At 39.8% G+C, this 17402-nt stretch overlaps 1 protein-coding gene across 1 annotated transcript; it reads left to right on the top strand.

Moving 5' to 3' along the window:
* Window positions 1-881: 881 nt before the first annotated feature.
* On the top strand, window positions 882-16932 carry LOC113066938 (very-long-chain 3-oxoacyl-CoA reductase-A). The gene is made up of 11 exons (XM_026239079.1): window positions 882-1059; window positions 10805-10851; window positions 11641-11716; window positions 13179-13286; window positions 13607-13671; window positions 13780-13824; window positions 14165-14199; window positions 14656-14737; window positions 15320-15385; window positions 15544-15693; window positions 15788-16932. The coding sequence occupies exons 1-11, from the start codon at window positions 882-884 to the stop codon at window positions 15893-15895; spliced, it is 960 nt and encodes a 319-aa protein (XP_026094864.1). The 3' UTR covers window positions 15896-16932.
* Window positions 16933-17402: the final 470 nt, after the last annotated feature.

Below are 17402 nucleotides of genomic sequence, written 5' to 3'. Positions count from 1 at the left end.
CTATGTATGTATATGTAAAAAAATTATATTTATACAATGTTTTTGCAATATTCAAAATACATTTATGTTTCGTGTGTGTGTGCTTGTGTGTCTGTGCGTGTCTTACACTGGGAAAACGAACCGAATATGTGTTTGTGCGTTTTTTAATTCACGAAAGTTTTGTGTGCTTTTGAAAACGGGGCCGTGGTCAGGAAAATGGGAAATTGAGTCATACATGTGCATATCGAACTAAAATGCAGCAAATAAGCTTGCCCGTCTTTTTTCCTCCCAAAGTGTGACTCATTGATGTGACAGCGCCGGTGAATGAATGTGACTGGCGTTCATGTAGACCAATAGTCTCCCAGTGACTGCTCTGAAGGGGCGGGACATCAGGAGACCGCGTGGCCAATGAGCAACAAACTTCATTCATAAAATAGTGTGGGGGTGATCGTTGGAATCGTGGGTTTGGAGGTTTCGTAACCCTGACTGAAACAGAAAAACCAGTTCTGAATCACAACCAATGACATTATTTGAATGGAGGTTATCGTAATGTTGGTCCAATCGCTTCTCACTCAGAAGATTTTCGACCCGCCCCACTGAAACGGGCAACCGAATGAATGAGAATGGGCTCTTTGTGATTGACGCGCGAACTAGCCAATGAACGGTAGGTTTTGATTGACGGACGCGAGTTTCGGCCAATCAACAATGGACGTGGGATCGCACAGGCGGCAGTGGAGTATGTGGGAGGTGTGCACTTAAATCTGGATAGACTAGTATGTTAGAGGAGTTGTAGGGGTGTGATGCCACAACCTGCTTATAAAGGGGCGCACACATTGAAACTTTAAAGCAGTACATAACGACTTATTTTGCAGGCCATTCACCACGCACAGCCAGCCGTAGACATGGAGTCGTTTAACGTGGTGGAGATGCTAAAGCCTGCCGAGAGAGCGCTCTTCTGGGTCGGTGCACTTATCACGGCCTTGCTGGCTCTGTGGCTGCTGTACAAGATCATCACTGGCTTCAGGATATGGGTGTTGGGAAACGGGGATCTACTCTCTCCCAAATTGGGAAAATGGGCAGGTAAGTTGACGACAGGCTGGGAATGAGAGACATGGGTGGGATAAATGTAATGCGCATTTGGTGCATCCTTAAACTAAATAAAGATGAACTTCATGAATTTGGTAGGGACCTAAAAAAAAATCAACTTTTTTGCGCATCAGATGTAATTTAACAAATTTTTGTTATCGTTTACTGAGTCCTAACGCTTGTATCACTCACATAAATGAATAATCGTTAAGAAAAGATCAGATCAGCAGACTAATTGAGGCATTCGTATTTTATGCTTATGGTCAACAGAGGCGACGTGTGTCTCAGGTTGACTGATTGCGCCATACATTCATATGTTATGCGCAGATAGCATGTCACTCTTGAGTCATTCAGGTATGTCAGCCTTTCGACATCTTTAAAAACGACTAATTGGATTTTAAAATAGACCAATTGAGTGATGTATATAGCTGCTTACAAAATCATTGTCAAATTTGATGTTTTATTTAAAACGCATACTTTTTACTATACAACCAGTAAAACCAGGACATCTGTTAATATTTTTTTCGCATTTCAAGTTTTTCCTGAATCGTCTGTGCCTGGCCTGACCCAGTTATCCAGTTTCCCGGCTGCGCTTGCCAATGTGTGTCCCGACAAATGCGCTTTTCCACGTCGCTTTGACAGTTTCGTGGGTAAAATGCGGCTTAATCTTTCAGCAGATGCATTTGTGGCCGGTGTTGTCCGCTTCATCTTTTCACTGGGGCACTGAGGTTGGTTTTGGCAACATGACGCAGTTTAAAACCCCAATCTTAATTATAATGCGGGTCCATACCACGTGCGGCATGTGAGGGGAGACTTGTGTGTGTTGCTTAAATGTACAAAGGGCGTGAGGTACCGTCAAAGAATTTCTCCTGACGCAGTGGCACTTTCAAATGCTGTTAAAGATTTTGAAATGGCTCATCATGCCAGTCTTTCATAGCTTAGGATGATGCCTATAGACAGCAGGTGCACCAGCGTTCAACGCCCCTAGCGGTCAGCTTGGGTAGTGCACATGCAAACGATTTGAGGGTCGCGGTATCTTCTGTAGTGAGTGCTATGATTCATTTCATCCCTTTTCCCCCGCTTCCCCATCGAATGACATTAGCTGAACAGTACGTCTTGCAAAAACATGGGTTGGAAAGCTTCACCGCTTGAAAGGTTTAAACCGACAACCCATTAGGTAAGGGTTCATCTCACCTGTTAATAAAATAAAATGTCAGTCCATAAAGAAACAGTTATATTGTGAGTAAACGCAACCATTATTTTATTAAAGCCATGTTTGCTAACCGATATGCCTCATTCAGTCAGTTTGATCATCTGTGAGGAATGTAGTTTCCTGTTGAATGTGTGTCAAAGGTGAACATCTTTACTACATTTAACAACATATTATCGATTAAACACTATTTAAGAACAAATTAACTTGAAAAATGGAAAATCCAATTATAGATTTTTTTATTTCTATATATTTTTGTGCATATAGACTTTTGCACTTGGACATTGTTTTCAAAGACAGTTAAACATTTTTACAAACCTATTCTTATTACATTTAATATATACTGCTATTTTACTTGAACATTTATTTTGTACAATTTTATACAAACACACACACCACATATAATTGTAACTATTCACAAACCTGTGTGTGTGTGTATATATATATATATACACACACACACCTCAATCTCCTCAATTAACCCTAAATGATCAAATACAGGTATAACCACAATTCAAATTTGGGGAAATTTTGGAGTGAAATATGACCTGCATATTTTACCACTAGGTTTCGCAAGAATCGCCCCTATGCTCCCTAGGCACCACCACTCCCTTTCACATTTTGCTTTCCTTCGTACATTCTGCCAGTGTGACGTCAAAAATGGAGGTGAAGAATGCCACTCACTGAAACTAAAAAAGCAGGGTACCAGTTGGACTCGTTCAGTTTAATCTGTGCTGTCGCTCACAGGTTGGAGGTGACTAAGTGGAGTCGGGAGGGGGGAAACTAGTTCCTCTTCCTGCCAATCCAGAAGCACAGGTCTTGTTGGTTCCTTGACACGTTTGCAGTTTCCCTCACCTCTTCACCTTCGTCTTACAGACTTGTTCAAGTGCGTGTTGATGTTATGATATCAGGTTATAAGATGTTTTTATTTATTAATTTTTTTATAAAGGTATAATGTGCTGACTTTGCAGTACCTTGAAGGTGAGTCATAAAGAGGAATGTATGAGCAAGAACCAAGAAGAAAGGCCCTGTGGTGTGTTCCTGTAGCAACCAGGCATTCCTCGTCAGTCGCTTACTGGAGACCCCTGGTGTCTGTCTTGGGAAATGCTCTGCTATGGTTAAGGTTGTAAACCAGAGGTTTAGTTATTGTGCATGATGTTCTTGCAGCTGTAGAAGCACAGGCTTTTCTTAGACCATTGTTATTAGTCAGATGTGGCCTCTCTCTCTCTTTCTCTCTCTTCACTATTTGCATTATTAAAGTATACATATTACAGAGGAAACCCAGGCAACATTCTTTTATAAGGAATCACAGATGTGTTAATGAACGGTAGAACTATTAAACCTCAAATTAATTCAGTGACATCACTTTTTTGACAGTAAACCTCAGGTTCATTATCAGACTCATTCTGATCAATAATACATGTATGAATGTCACATTTTACCTCAAATTTAAAAGCAAATGCATATTTTGCATTAAAGCTGCAGTAGGTAACTTTTGTAAAAATATATTTTTTTTACATATTTGTTAAACCTGTCATTATGTCCTGACAGTAGAATATGAGACGGATGATCTGTGAAATAATCAAGCTCCTCTGGCTCCTCCCAGTGGTCCTATTGCCATTTGCAGTTCCAGACTGCTCCTGGTAAGAAATCAACCAATCAGAGCTGCGGTCCGTAACTTTGTTTGTGTTCAAAATGTAGAAAAATGTATATAATAAGCGAGTACACCATGAATCCATTTTCCAAACCGTGTTTTTAGCTTGTCCTGAATCACTAGGGTGCACCTATAATAAGTGTTTATATTCAGACTATTTTAGATTGCTTTGGGGGTACCGCAGCGGAGTAACCCAGTACCTTTGTGATTCTTCATAGACCTAAACAGAGAGAAGTAGTTCCGGCTACGATGTTCTTCCACAAGACGCAAGCAGTTCTGTTTATTAACCGCTAGAGCGTCAAAAGTTACCTACTGCAGCTTTAAGGACATTGTTTATTTTAGGACAATTAAGATTTGCTATGCATTATGACACTACAACAATTAAGCACATTTCCCAAAATTTTTATTACAGTAATGCTTTAATAATAATAATAATAATAATAATGTTTTTTGTGTAAATAATAAAAGATCTATTCACTTGGGATTCTCATCGTCATGCTACAATTTTAGTGCATGAATATATAATTTCAATCCAGTAAGAAGGCAAGAACATTTATTAAAGGGGGGGGGTGAAATGCTATTTCATGCATACTGAGTTTTTTACACTGTTAAAGAGTTGGATTCCCATGCTAAACATGGACAAAGTTTCAAAAATTAAGTTGTACGTTTGAAGGAGTATTTTTGTTCCCAAAATACTCCTTCCAGTTCGTCACAAGTTTCGGAAAGTTTTTTTCGAGTATGGGTCTGTGTGATGTTAGATGGAGCGGAATTTCCTTATATGGGTCCTGAGGACACTTCTGCCGGAAGAGGGCGGGCTCCGTATAGCAGAGCAGAAACATTTCACTGATCAGAGCGATTCACTGATCAGAGTGAGAGCATCGCGAAAAGTCACAAAAGAAGTGTGTTTTTGGTTGCCAGGGCAACACAACCCTGCACAGATTAAAAAAAAAAAAAAAAAAAAAAACAGCATTAAGGGACCAGTGGATGGAGTTTATTTTTACAGAGCATCAACGGAGTTGTGCAAGTGTTTTTGTTTGTTCCCTGCATTTCGAAGATGCTTGTTTTACAAACAAGGCCCAGTTTGACGATGGATTTGCATATCGTTTATTTCTTAAGGATGATGCAATCCAAACGAAAAAGGGTCATGATCGTGTGTTGGAACCACAGGCGGTGAGTAAAACTGCTTCAAATATCTCTGCCTCCTTGTTAGTGCGTCCCCTCCCATGCCGGAGACCTGGGTTCGAGCCCCGCTCGGAGCGAGTCGTTGCTGCTGTTGCTCTCGTTCAGTTTCAGCCTCTGGATCTGATTCTGGATCATAAATAAACGGCTGAATCTGACTGTTAGCCATGGTCTGTTTTGGATGATAGTTTTTCCCTCACAGTAATGTCACAGACGCTCTCAACGTAAAAGCCTATTCGCGCTCGTGATTCTTTAGCCCCGCCCACACGTCACGCCTCCAGCCGGTCGTGTTTTTCCGGGAAAAATCGGTACAGACTATCTTTCTCTTATGAATATAATAAAACTAAAGACTTTTTGGAGTTATGAAGGATGCAGTACTACTCCTATAGGATTAACAGGATATTGAGTGAAAACGAGCATTTCATCCCCCCTTTAATTGTGTATATTTCAGTTTCAATTTAAAATCTAGAATGTTATTTTCATTTGTGTGTTATATTAATATAAATTGTTCACACACTCATGCTTATTTTATATTTTAAACCCCTTTGCTCATATTATCTTGATTCTTTTTTTTTATATATAGAAATGCTTTTTAAGAAGCAAAATGAGATTATGTATTTTTTTTTTTTTTATTTAGTGGTGAAGTATGACTTAGCCGTGTTCTTGACAGGATTCATCATATTCCAGCTTTCAGAACACTTTGAATGTTGAGGAAAAGAATTCCATCCAATTCCTCAACACCACATTAGGAAGCCACTCTATTTTCAAGTCCATCATTGTCTATAGGCCTATGGTTGAGTTTCGTCTGCAGTTTGTGACTGGTGCAGTGTACTGTGAAAACGAGGCAGGTTGGCCTTTCTCTCAGCCGAGTTGTGATGCTGACCAAGCAACACGAGGAAGCCAGAATTACAGCTTCATCACCCCCCACCCTTCCCCATCTCTCTTGTCCTCCAGTGGCTCACTTCACCCTTCTTCAGAACACTAAATGTGTTTGAGAATCACAGTTATGTAACAGAGCTGCAGTCATTCATGGGGATGGGGGCGATTGTGTCACACAAACTTGCTTTGGCATTTAAATCGAGGAGTTTTCTTGATTGAAAACCACTATGGCCTAGGCCTTTCTCAGTCCGGGTGAAACTTAGCAGCATGTTGACTTGTTACAATACAGCTAACGCTCAACATTCTTATTCATTCTGCATGTGAACGCACAAGTTTGTGAATAGCAGCGTTAGCCCATTCATGCTAGCTAAAATAGGACAATGTGAATGAAACTATTCCCAGGTGCATGTGAGCGAGTGAATGCAGCTTGTGAATGTGTGAGCTCTTGTGCACCGCCAGTGAACGATGAGTGTGACTGGCTCTGGTCTTCAGGTGAGGTGTTTGAAAGGGGCTTCAAAGGGAACACTGCCGTTCATGTGACTAACACGCTTGTTGCCACGTGCTGGAACCGAGGATGCTGGGTAAAACTGCTACCCCTCTGTCTATCCCTATCTCCATTCTCCATCTCTTGCTCATCCCCCCTGTCTCCCTCTCTTCTCCCCCCTCCCGAATCTGTTTGTTCGCTCTCTGCGAGCCCCCACCCTCACTGTTCTCTTCTCTGTCACGACTCGGCTCCATTTATTTATTTATTTCCTGGAAAAGGAAATCTTCCATCTGGCGTTTAACGTTACACTTACAAGTCACATCTCATTCCGACCTGCTATCGCGCGCGGCGTGTAGCATATCTCTTTGACCAAAATTATAATTTGGTCTCAACCAGAGAATTTGCACTCATTTTAACCGTTTAGATGACATTGTCCTGTTTTATTTATTTATTTTTATTTTGCAATGCGCTAATATCAAGCACAGTGTGCGCCTTGCAAAAAATGTGGAAGGCCTGTGGTATGTTTAATTGCATCTATTTGACCAAAAAAAATATTTAACCAAAAATGGCACAATTAACACGATTTTTTTAACCGTTTAGATACCATTTCCGTTCTTTTAAATTATTTTATTTATTTATTTTTTACAATGTGCTATCAAGCATAATACTTGCAAAAAAGTCTACGCCTCAATGGCTATTTTAATTTTCTACCAAAAAAAAATATATATATAATAATACTAATACTATTTGCACTCATTTTAACTGTTTAATCATGTTTTAGTGTGTGTGTGTGTGTTTTTTTTTTTTTTTTATGGTTTTTTTTTTATGTTAATATGAATAAGACACTCTTCTCCTACAGTACTTTTACCTCAGTGGTCCGTGACAGGTGTTACTTTTGCACAAATTTAACGGCAGTGCGTTTTCTCGCTTTGGGAAAAAGCATCTACCTCCGCACCAGCACCCAAAAATATACCAGCACTATGTTTAAATGTTTTGAATTATTTCTGCCCTTTTCTGTTCTAATTCATTTTTGCAAGGAGGAGACGGTCGAGAGGAGAGCTATTGGTTTTTTCTCTCTCTCTGTTTTTGGAAAGCATGTGACTTTTGGCTGCTATTTCTGATTTTGCACCCACTCACCCCCACATCTTTTTTTTTTTTTTTCCTTCAATCCACCTTTATCGAGTACAGATGCTATTTTGGGTGCTGAATTGCTCTGGTGTGTAGTTTTTCCTGCTGGCCATGTGACTGGCTTGTGCTATTTAAAGCATGTTGCTGCTTTGGGGGGAGTGGGCGGAGGTGTTCGCGTTCTGCAGTGCTACCGAGCCAAGAACGGGAACGGTTCATTCATGGAGGGAGAGAGAGATGCGACAGATTGCGTACAGTAGCGGTCTGAATGTGGACGGCCTAATCATCCCCCTTTTTTAATCACGCTACACTGGCCTCCGATGTTTTCCTTCACGATTGTCCTCCGCTGCAAGCATTAAGTCCCTGTTCCATAAGAACCGGTCAGCTTTTTTTCCCCCTCGAGGGCTCTACAATGAGCTGGGTTGCTGGGGGATGCAGAGAGAGATTGAGGGTGAGCGGGCAGCATCTTGTTGGTATTCAAGAGCTGCGGCTGTTCCAGACGAGGCAGCTATTTTTACTCATTCGGCTGCTTTTTTTAGCGCTGGAATATAGAGTCGGAGGAGGGCCTGTGTGGCTACTTATTTCTGAACGTACAAGAGCACGACTGCTCGTGCCATCTCGTTTGCAAAGGGTGCTCTTCTGGGCCTATTTTTATGCATTTATTTTTAAGCTTGCTAATAATGTTCATGCTAACAAAATACTCATGCTCAGGGAAGTGTCAAGCATCAGTGGCTTTCAGAATGTAGCCGCATGAATGCATCTTCATGGTTTGTCACAATTAGTGACAAGTTTTTCTGTGGGATAGTCTTGGGTTATGACAGTGCGTTATGATCGGTATCCTGTTAAAATCATCCCCTGAATGCTCCTCGGATATCTAGGTAATCTAGATGTTGATTAGTCTTGGATTTTGTGTCAGGTTTTTGTCCGGCCACATCTTTTCTGAAATGCAACCCCAGTTTTAGTGACCTTTTGCTTTTTAAATGCTCCTATGTTGGAGGAATGTTTCTTAAAATGCTTGTAAGAGCAGAATTTACATTTGTGTTCTTTGACTAAAATTCTATGTTTTTCTAAAAACTAAGGAAGTACAATGTTTTTGATGCCCGTAATATGAGTTTTGTCCTTCCACCATATCCTCACAAGCTCTTCGCTGTTATTTAGGGGATAGTTCATTCTTTGGATGAGTTTGAAAAGGAGGTTGTGAATCACTTTCTTTTGTTCCTTCTCTCTTTCGATCCAGTGCTCTCGCTCCCGTTGTCATGCTCTCTCTTACTTTCCACCCATATCTGACTTTGCGCAGTCTCCCATTACCCCCCCCCCCCCCGTTTCTATTTTTAGCAGCACCCAGGATCCCTCCTCACCCCTCCTGTGCAGTCGTGCTCTACAGACGTCATCACCCCCCCCCCCCCCCCACACACACACACAGTCTCCCCCACAGCCCTGTTCTTGCGAATGACCACTGCTTATGCCACACTTTGATCAGCCATCACACATTGTGTCTTAATCCTTGCCTTTTCTGTTCCTGTGCATGTTTGTAAAACAAGAGCCTCATAGGACATTAAGATGGGCCTATGAGTGTTGTCGTGTTTGAGTTCATTAGCAATATTTTGTAATCCATATCTGGTCAGACTACAAGCTGTTTTTAAGTCAAAGGGAAGTACTGTTGATGAAAAAGAAAAATTCTTGTTATTGGAAAATTAATTATAAAATCAATAAAAACAATTCTGAGTTCTGTGTGGAATTTATGGTTGCAAAAAAAACAAACAAAAAAAACATATTCTGGCTTTTAAAGAATAGTCATAAATGTGAAGGGTGTCCTTCTGTGCCGCTAGCATAACTAAATGGAATGAGGAGCATGACTGTTTTCAAACATCTCATGGCCACGCCCTCAACTAACTTCATTGGTTGAGCCAGTGTTGTTGGTCAGAATTGTTGAATGCAAATAAAAATGCCTTTGAGTCACAATGTTTACACCTTTTATTTGAAATGGCTAATTTTCTAAAAGCCAATATGTCATTTGCAGTGTTGGGGTTGTGATTATCAAAAAACGATTTTATTTTTTTTTGGACATCAGCCTAGAATTTACATTTCTATTGTTGCCCTCACTTATGAGGCGAAGTATATTTTAACCCCCCCAAAAATTACACTGTAGTCTGATAAAAAAGGGACATGACATACAGCCAAGTATGGTGACCCATACTCTGAATTCATGCTCTCCTTTTAACCCATTCAGCAGTGAACACACACACACTCGGAGCAGTGGGCAGCCATTTATGCCGCGGCACCTGCGGAGCAGTTGGGGGTTCGCTGCCGTGGTATTGAGGGTGGAGAGAGAACTGTACATGCACTCCCCCCTCCTACAATTCCTGCCAGCCCGAGACTCAAACTCACAACCCTTCGTTTGCGAGTCAGACTCTCTAATCATTATAGGCCGCGACTTCCCTGCCATTGAACTGATAGCTCCGCACATCTTGTTGAGCCAGTGTTGGCATGTTGCGCTGGTTGGGATTCTCAAACAAGTTTTGAAAATGTCAGTGCTACACGTTTAGGGAAATCAACCTACAAATTTCTACTTGGAACAATTTTTACATATTACCGTATTTTTCAGACTATAAGTTGTACCTGAGTATAAGTCGCATCAGTCCAAAAATACGTCATGAGGAAAAAAACATATATAAGTCACACTGGACTATAAGTCGCATTTATTTAGAAGCAAGAACCAAGAGAAAACAATACCATCTACAGCCGCGAGAGGGCGCTCTATGTCTTCAGTGTAGACTACAGGAGCACAGCGCAGCATAGTGCGCCCTCTCAAGGCTTTAGACGGTAATGTTTTCTCTTGGTTCATGTTTCTTAGTTCATTTCTCTTGGTTCATGTCAAATTAATTTTGATAAATAAGTCGCACCTGACTATAAGTCGCAGGACCAGCCAAACTATGAAAAAAAGTGTGACTTATAGTCCAGAAAATACGGTAAGCTAAAAATATAATGGTATTTTAACATAAATTTAAATGACACCCTTCAATTTTATTGTCACTTAGATGGCAGTTTACAGGTGTAGGATTGTTTTAATTTGAACCTGGTCTATCCGAGTACCTTTTTGCTAGCTTTCTGACATTTTTTTTTTTTTCTTTCTGTGTGTGTGTGAGTAACATTAGTTATTAAGATGCCGCAAACACTGATCCCGTCTTTATCTTTCTCCTTTTACCAGTTGTGACGGGAGCCACGGATGGGATTGGGAAATCCTATGCGGAGGAGGTAAGGGTTCCTCTTCTTATTTATCTCTTCGCTTCACGGAAAGCACAGTGACTCATCACAAGACAGAGGTTTCACTCTGAGGCCATGAGAAGGAGGGTGACTAGAAGACTGCTTGTACAAAAAGACCTGTTACCTCACATAACTCGTAATGTTAAAAGCCATTCTTTTATGTCACTGCTAACTCCCAAAGTTAACATTCAGCTTCATCTTTGGCTTTTTCCGTTAAAATTGTGAAAAAATAATTACTGTTTTCAAACAGGTTTCCCCCTTAGACACTCCTATTGTTTGTTGTTGGTCAAACAAATAGCCCCGCCCCTAAACACACACTATTGGTTGAGCCACTGTTGCTATGCTGGTCAGAATTCAGAAAAAGTTTTGAAAAATGGCACAATGAGATCACTTTTCTTCTAGCTTGATTCTAGTTGTTTTTACATATTAACCTTAAGAGAGACTATCTTAACAAAAAATAACAGACTTATTAAGTTTTGTCATAGCTCATTGTCTGTCAAATATTATATTGTAACATTTCCTCCTCTCATACAGTTGAAATCATGTCAATTCATGTTTAGTTTTAGAATTTCTAGGAAAAAATGAGTCAAATGTTCTATTTTAAAATCTAACCGTAACTCAAGTATGTGTTTTTTTTTTTTTTTACCATGAAAATAGCCAAAGAATATGACCTGGACCACTTTTAGGAAAAGTTTTCATGGAAATTATCAACACAAATGTTTTGCATTGTTTTTCTTTGTCCTAAATAAGATGATTCAAACTATCTTCTGTCTTTTTTAGCTTGCTCGACGAGGATTCTCCATGATGCTCATCAGCCGTTCCCAGGAGAAGCTTGACGACGTGGCAAATTCTCTCGGTCAGTGTTCGGCCATCTGTGTGTTAGCAAACCGCAGTACTCATCTCTGTGAATGACAGACAGTCCTCCTGATGTTAATGAAATAGGGTTTATTTTTAGCCCTGGCCTGAGAGGCAGAGTGGGGGCCTGGTTCACTGACTGGGCAGAGAGCTGATGCAGGCTGGCAGGAGTGCACAGTCAAAGGTCAACGCCGAGCTCCAGGAGTCATGCACAAAACTTCTCAGAATAGGGCCGAAACACTGTTTGCCTTTCCTTTTCCAGTAAATGTGAATTCTTTAGATGCTAGATAATTGCTAAGATGATGTGCATGTAACATGAAGATTCTTCTGTCACTGGTGCCCTAAGTGCTGAATGGCCAAACATCCACTGTTAGACCATTAAGACGGGTGAAGTTTGCAATGCCACGATCATTCACACATAATGCAATAATAATTAGTTATTATTTTTGTTTTCTCCCCTTCCTTTGAAGTTTTTAGGGTTTTTAAGCCTTTTTTGATTGTAGTTAAATTGCATTTATTTTTGGTATGAATGAAGTGTGACCGGCCATGATATTGTGAATGGGAGTTGTCTTGTTCTGATTTGGCCTCATTGTGTGCCCTGAATAATGAAGTAGCAATGCCTTGATGGAGATCCTTAACCCGCCCATGATCAGCTCTTGAAAGCACCCGTTCCACTCAAACACCCTGTCAGGAATCATATGAGCTCCATGTGGATGCAGGCAGTTGTTTATATTAGTATAAAATGTTATTATAATCAACTTTTAAAGCTGTCTTAAATGCCAGCGCTTAACTGGTGAGGTTGGAAGGGGAGAAATCCCAGTCTGCCCGTTCCTCAGTCGTGCTGGCAACACAGAATGGGTGGGAGTGGGGAGGTTATGGCTAGTCACGAACCAGAATGTAATTTACCAAATCTGGTTCTCAAATCTCACATTTGCATCGATCATTTTCCATTTGGGGTGTTAGAAGTCACAGAGAGCAGCATTCAACAAGCCTTCTGAACAAAAAAAAAAAGAAAAATAGCTCATTTATGTGTTCTTGATCTTAAAATAACCCTTCGATATATAAAACCTTCCCTTCTCGCTGCGAGACCTGAGAGGAATTTTCCTCTCATAACTCACTGGAACAGTGTTTAGACAAATGAGCCTTTGGACAATAAATTCTAATTGCTGCAGGCACATCAAACAAGCAGAAGAGGGGAGGGGATGTGTAGGAAGTTCCTCTGACAGCCTTTCTTTGGTACACAGCGCCTCCTGCTGGCCAGAAATCTGTGTTTTGGTGCAATGGGCAAAGTCCCAGAGAAGTTATTTTTAGAACAGCAGCAATAGCAGGGATGCCTGCTCTTGGACAGAGTTCTCCAATGCCAGTATTAGGCCTGCAGCTGGAACGATGACCCTTTCAGCAGTTTTCATGGGGCTTTGCATCGTTTCTTTGCATTAAGAATATGTTATGTCTTTTAATTACAGAACGCAAATATAAAGTGGAAACAAAAACCATCGCAGTGGACTACAGTCATGATGATATCTATCCTAAAATCGAAAAGGGTCTCGCTGGACTGGAGATTGGAGTCCTTGGTAAGTTTTTTTTACTTTGAAAGCAAAACTTAAATTTGTCTTGAAGCTGACATGTACACAACTTTCATTCTCGATTCCCTATCTGTGTTGCTTTTAAACCTTTTATTTGGCCTCCTCTTCTCAAAGCTTTTTGTTGTTGTTGTTTTTTTCCACCTGAAATCGTGATTGAGTTTTTTTTTTTAGTTTAGAGCTCACGTCTCATTCCTGATTCCTTATCTCCACCTATTGGGGATATTTAGAACATGCATACTGTATTTCAGGTACCCAATCTGAATCCTATTCAACCACATCTGATTCTATTTTTCTCTCTTGATTCATAGTGAACAATGTGGGTATCTCATATTCGTACCCTGAATTCTTCCTCCACATCCCTGATTTGGAAAACGTGAGTAACTTCTCTTTCTGAGAATGAAGGTTTAATTAGTAGTAGCCATTCGTTAAAATCGTTAAAATCGTTAATTCGAAATATTCACCTTTTAATTTGTTTTCGCAGTTCATCACCACCATGATCAATGTCAACATCACCTCAGTGTGCCAAGTAAGTAGACAAAAAACCTATTGATCTGTTGAACAGTTTCGGAATTCTTAATTTAAAAAATTCAAATTCAAAAATTTTAAAGTACTGCAACGTGACCGCTTTGATGTACTCCTCCTACTGTTGTACCTGTTCTCTCTCCCCGTGTTTTGCTGATCTCCACCAACGCTCCCTGTGTTCACCACCCACGCATTCTCTCTCTCTCTCTCTCTCTCTCTCTCTCGCTCTAATGCAGGAGTAATATATTAGTGTTTCAGATTTTTATATTGTCTCAAGTCATTTGTGGAGTATGTGAGAACGTTTTTTTTTCTCTCTCTCTCTCTCTCTCTCTCTCTCTCTCCAGATGACTCGTCTGGTGCTGCCCAGAATGGAGGCAAGGTAAGTCCTGGTGTTTGATATGAAAATTCCTAAAACAGCCGCTGTCACTAAAAAAGGAATTCAGTACAGCTTTTAAAAATAGGGGTTTTGCCCTCCTGAGTATTGTTCCCCTTCTGTTCCCCCCCAATGTTTGTGTGAAATTGAAAAGTAACCATGCACTGATCCCATTGGCTGCTGCTGAGTCACGTGCAACTCTGGGGCCAATAATTGAGCTGGGTAAAGTTTGTACAAATAGGTCCATCCTTCTGCTCTCCCCAGCACTCTTCTGCAGCTGCAGGGGTACTGCATGAGAAAGCTGGTGCCATGGCAACACACATGGCGACCATCATTAGATGTGTGTTGAAATGAAGTACGATGGGTGACTGCAGCGTTCAGGTTTCCACACCTGGAAATACACCCTATTTGATGTCAGTGTCACATGTGATTAGTTGAATAAAGCTTGCTTTTTCATTGCAGAGCTAAGGGTGTGATCCTCAATATCTCCTCTGCCAGTGGCATGTTCCCCGTCCCAATGCTGACCATCTACTCCTCCACCAAGGCCAGTATCTTCACAACATTCTTCAGAGAGATCGGTGTCATAATTGTTTCAAAGTTGTTTATCTAAAGTTAAATTGGTCGGATCATTGTTTTAAAATGTAAAAAAATTAATTATTTATTTGTCCCAGTCCATATTGGATATTACATTTTTAATGTTTTATTTAAATAATTTACTTTTTCCTATTTATTTTTTTTGTATGTATAAGTGTAATGTAAAGTTTAATTTATTTATTTATTTTCGCTTTTTCTTTTTTATGTATAATTTAGGGAAGTATTTGAATGTCTGTAAGTGACATATATTGTGGTAGTTTTATTCTGAGTAGTTTTTTTTTTTTTCTAGGGATGTGTATGTATATATATATATATATATTAGTTGTTGTATTTTTTTATTTTAATATTTAGATTACCTTTTTAAAGTAATCTAACGATCTCTTAAATGGAAGAACACAATATAGTACATTACAGTGCACAGTATACAGTAATGTAGAGATGCCTTAATTCACTGGTTGCAATTAGAAATGATAGGTTTTAGTTTGGTTTTATTTTTTTGAGGTTTTGATTTTTACTTGTCATCTTTCTACAGGCCTTTGTGGACTTCTTCTCACGTGGACTTCAATCAGAGTACAAGTGCAAAGGGATCATTATCCAGGTAAGAGAACCAAGCATTAAATTAGAATTAGTTTTTTGTATTTTTTTGTAAAGTCTCTTAAGGTTTTTGTTTAGACCTATCAGATATGAATAGTAAAGATCCAGCCAGCCTAAAGTGCCTCTTTAGTGAATTACATCAAATCTCTCTGTCCCTACCAGAGTGTGCTGCCTTTCTTTGTGGCTACCAAGATGACTAAGATCAGGAACCCCACCCTGGACAAGCCCACCCCTGAACGCTACGTAGCTGCTGAACTGACCACTGTGGGACTGCAAGACCAGACCAACGGCTATTTCCCTCACGCCGTCATGGTACGACAGCCTGAATGTCTCATCTAGTGGTGTTTTACACATGCATTGACCATGTTGTCACCCTAAACTTCTTTCTGATATCGGTGTCCCACAGGGCTGGGTGATCGAGGTTCTGGCCCCCATCAAGCTGGTCCTCTACCTGGGCCTGCGCATGAACAAAGCCCAGCGCGGCGGATACCTCAGGAGGAGAAAGCTGCGATAGATTGAAGATATCGTGTGATGGAAACCTAACTGGATGAGATGTTTTACAGAACATGTGCTGAGATTTGAGATTCACTGGAGTCATTTTGGATCTCACGTCTTTGAAGTGCTTCGTCTTACTTAATTTTTCTTTTTTGTGTGTGTGTGTGTTAAATGTTGTGTGTTTTTGGATCTCTTTGGATAAATATCTGGACATACTCACGTTCCACAATGACTCATTATTATTGACTTGTTGCTGGTTGCCAGAAATGGAGACTAATCTTCTTTATAGGGTGAAAGAAGTGTGGGGAGGGTTTTGTGGCCACTGCTGTTGTAAGCAGGGGGTTATTTATATGGTGATGGTGTTTTATATTTAATTACTAATTAATTATGCATTTTCTTTTTATCTGATACTATCTGTTTGCACTCTTGTTAGCTGCCAATAACTAGTTTGCATTCGTGCCTTAGACCTTCTGATGAGTGATAAATGGGTGCTGGCCTTTCTTATCATTAATTTAACATTTAGCAAATCTATGGTGAATATTTTTTTTAATCTTGTACTGTATCAATATAAAACCAAAGGTCTGATTTAAGTACATTTTTGTACATTTGCTTTTTCAGGCTGTAAGTTTACATGCCAGATTTGGTTTATTTAAAACCTGTGCCTTTTTATAGTCGTATAATCTAGGTCACGTTTATTGAAAAGGAGATCTAAAGCACGTTTACATGATTTTCTCCACTGAAGACTCAAAGGTGTGGTGGAATGTCACCTGTTTGTCTTGAGTTTCATCCAGAGGTGGATTTGAGGAATACCTCCATAGCTTGGATCTCCGTGTGATTATTTACGGGCCAGTGCCAGTCAAGCTAAAACATCCAGGTGCTTAAACCTCTTTAGTTGCCCCTGGTTTAAAGCTTGAATGTTATCCTTCCAGACATGTTGAAGAGTGAAACAAAATGCGCTTCTTTACAGATGCGTGACGATCTGAAATCTTGTTTAATAAAAACGATTTCTGTATTGGTTTTTGTACTTTGTCTTTTTTAATAAATTTTATGACTCTATTACGGCTTTGTGTCTTTTGTTGGATTTAGATTTTAAATGTCACAAAGTGATAGATAAAATGTTTGGCCTTAATTCAGCACTGATTTAGATTCGAGGGGTTCTGATCCTTTTTAGTACTCCAACAAGGAAGAAATATATTGATGCATGCTATGTTATTCTTGAAACCGTACATGATTTAACATTTTACTACACTGAAAAACATAATTCTGAATTAAATGTTCTCTTGAATGAAACCAATGTATGGATGTAAATGATGTGCAACAGATTTGCATATGATAATACAATTACACAATAAAGCTCCAACGTTTAAAGCTTTGCCAAGTGTTATACAGTCATTTTATAATTAAAAAAAAAATGTAATAATCTAGCATTTTGGTCTAGAGTAGAAATGATCTATCCTCATTTAATAGCAAACCTGATGTAAGCGTCATTGTAATATATATATATATATATATATATGAGGTGTTTA

Source organism: Carassius auratus, chromosome 50, assembly GCF_003368295.1.
Source record: "Carassius auratus strain Wakin chromosome 50, ASM336829v1, whole genome shotgun sequence".
Classification (NCBI taxonomy): Eukaryota; Metazoa; Chordata; class Actinopteri; order Cypriniformes; family Cyprinidae; genus Carassius; species Carassius auratus.
Note: the sequence above shows the minus strand (reverse complement) of the source record. Positions and strands in the feature narration are given on the sequence as shown.

Bases quoted from the DNA above. Each gene is read 5' to 3' on its own strand.
- LOC113066938 (XM_026239079.1), top strand. From the start codon at position 882: ATGGAGTCGTTTAACGTGGTGGAGATGCTAAAGCCTGCCGAGAGAGCG. The intron at 1,060-10,804 runs GTAAGTTGACGA...TCCTTTTACCAG, and splicing joins CAAATTGGGAAAATGGGCAG to TTGTGACGGGAGCCACGGAT. The intron at 15,386-15,543 runs GTAAGAGAACCA...TGTCCCTACCAG, and splicing joins GCAAAGGGATCATTATCCAG to AGTGTGCTGCCTTTCTTTGT.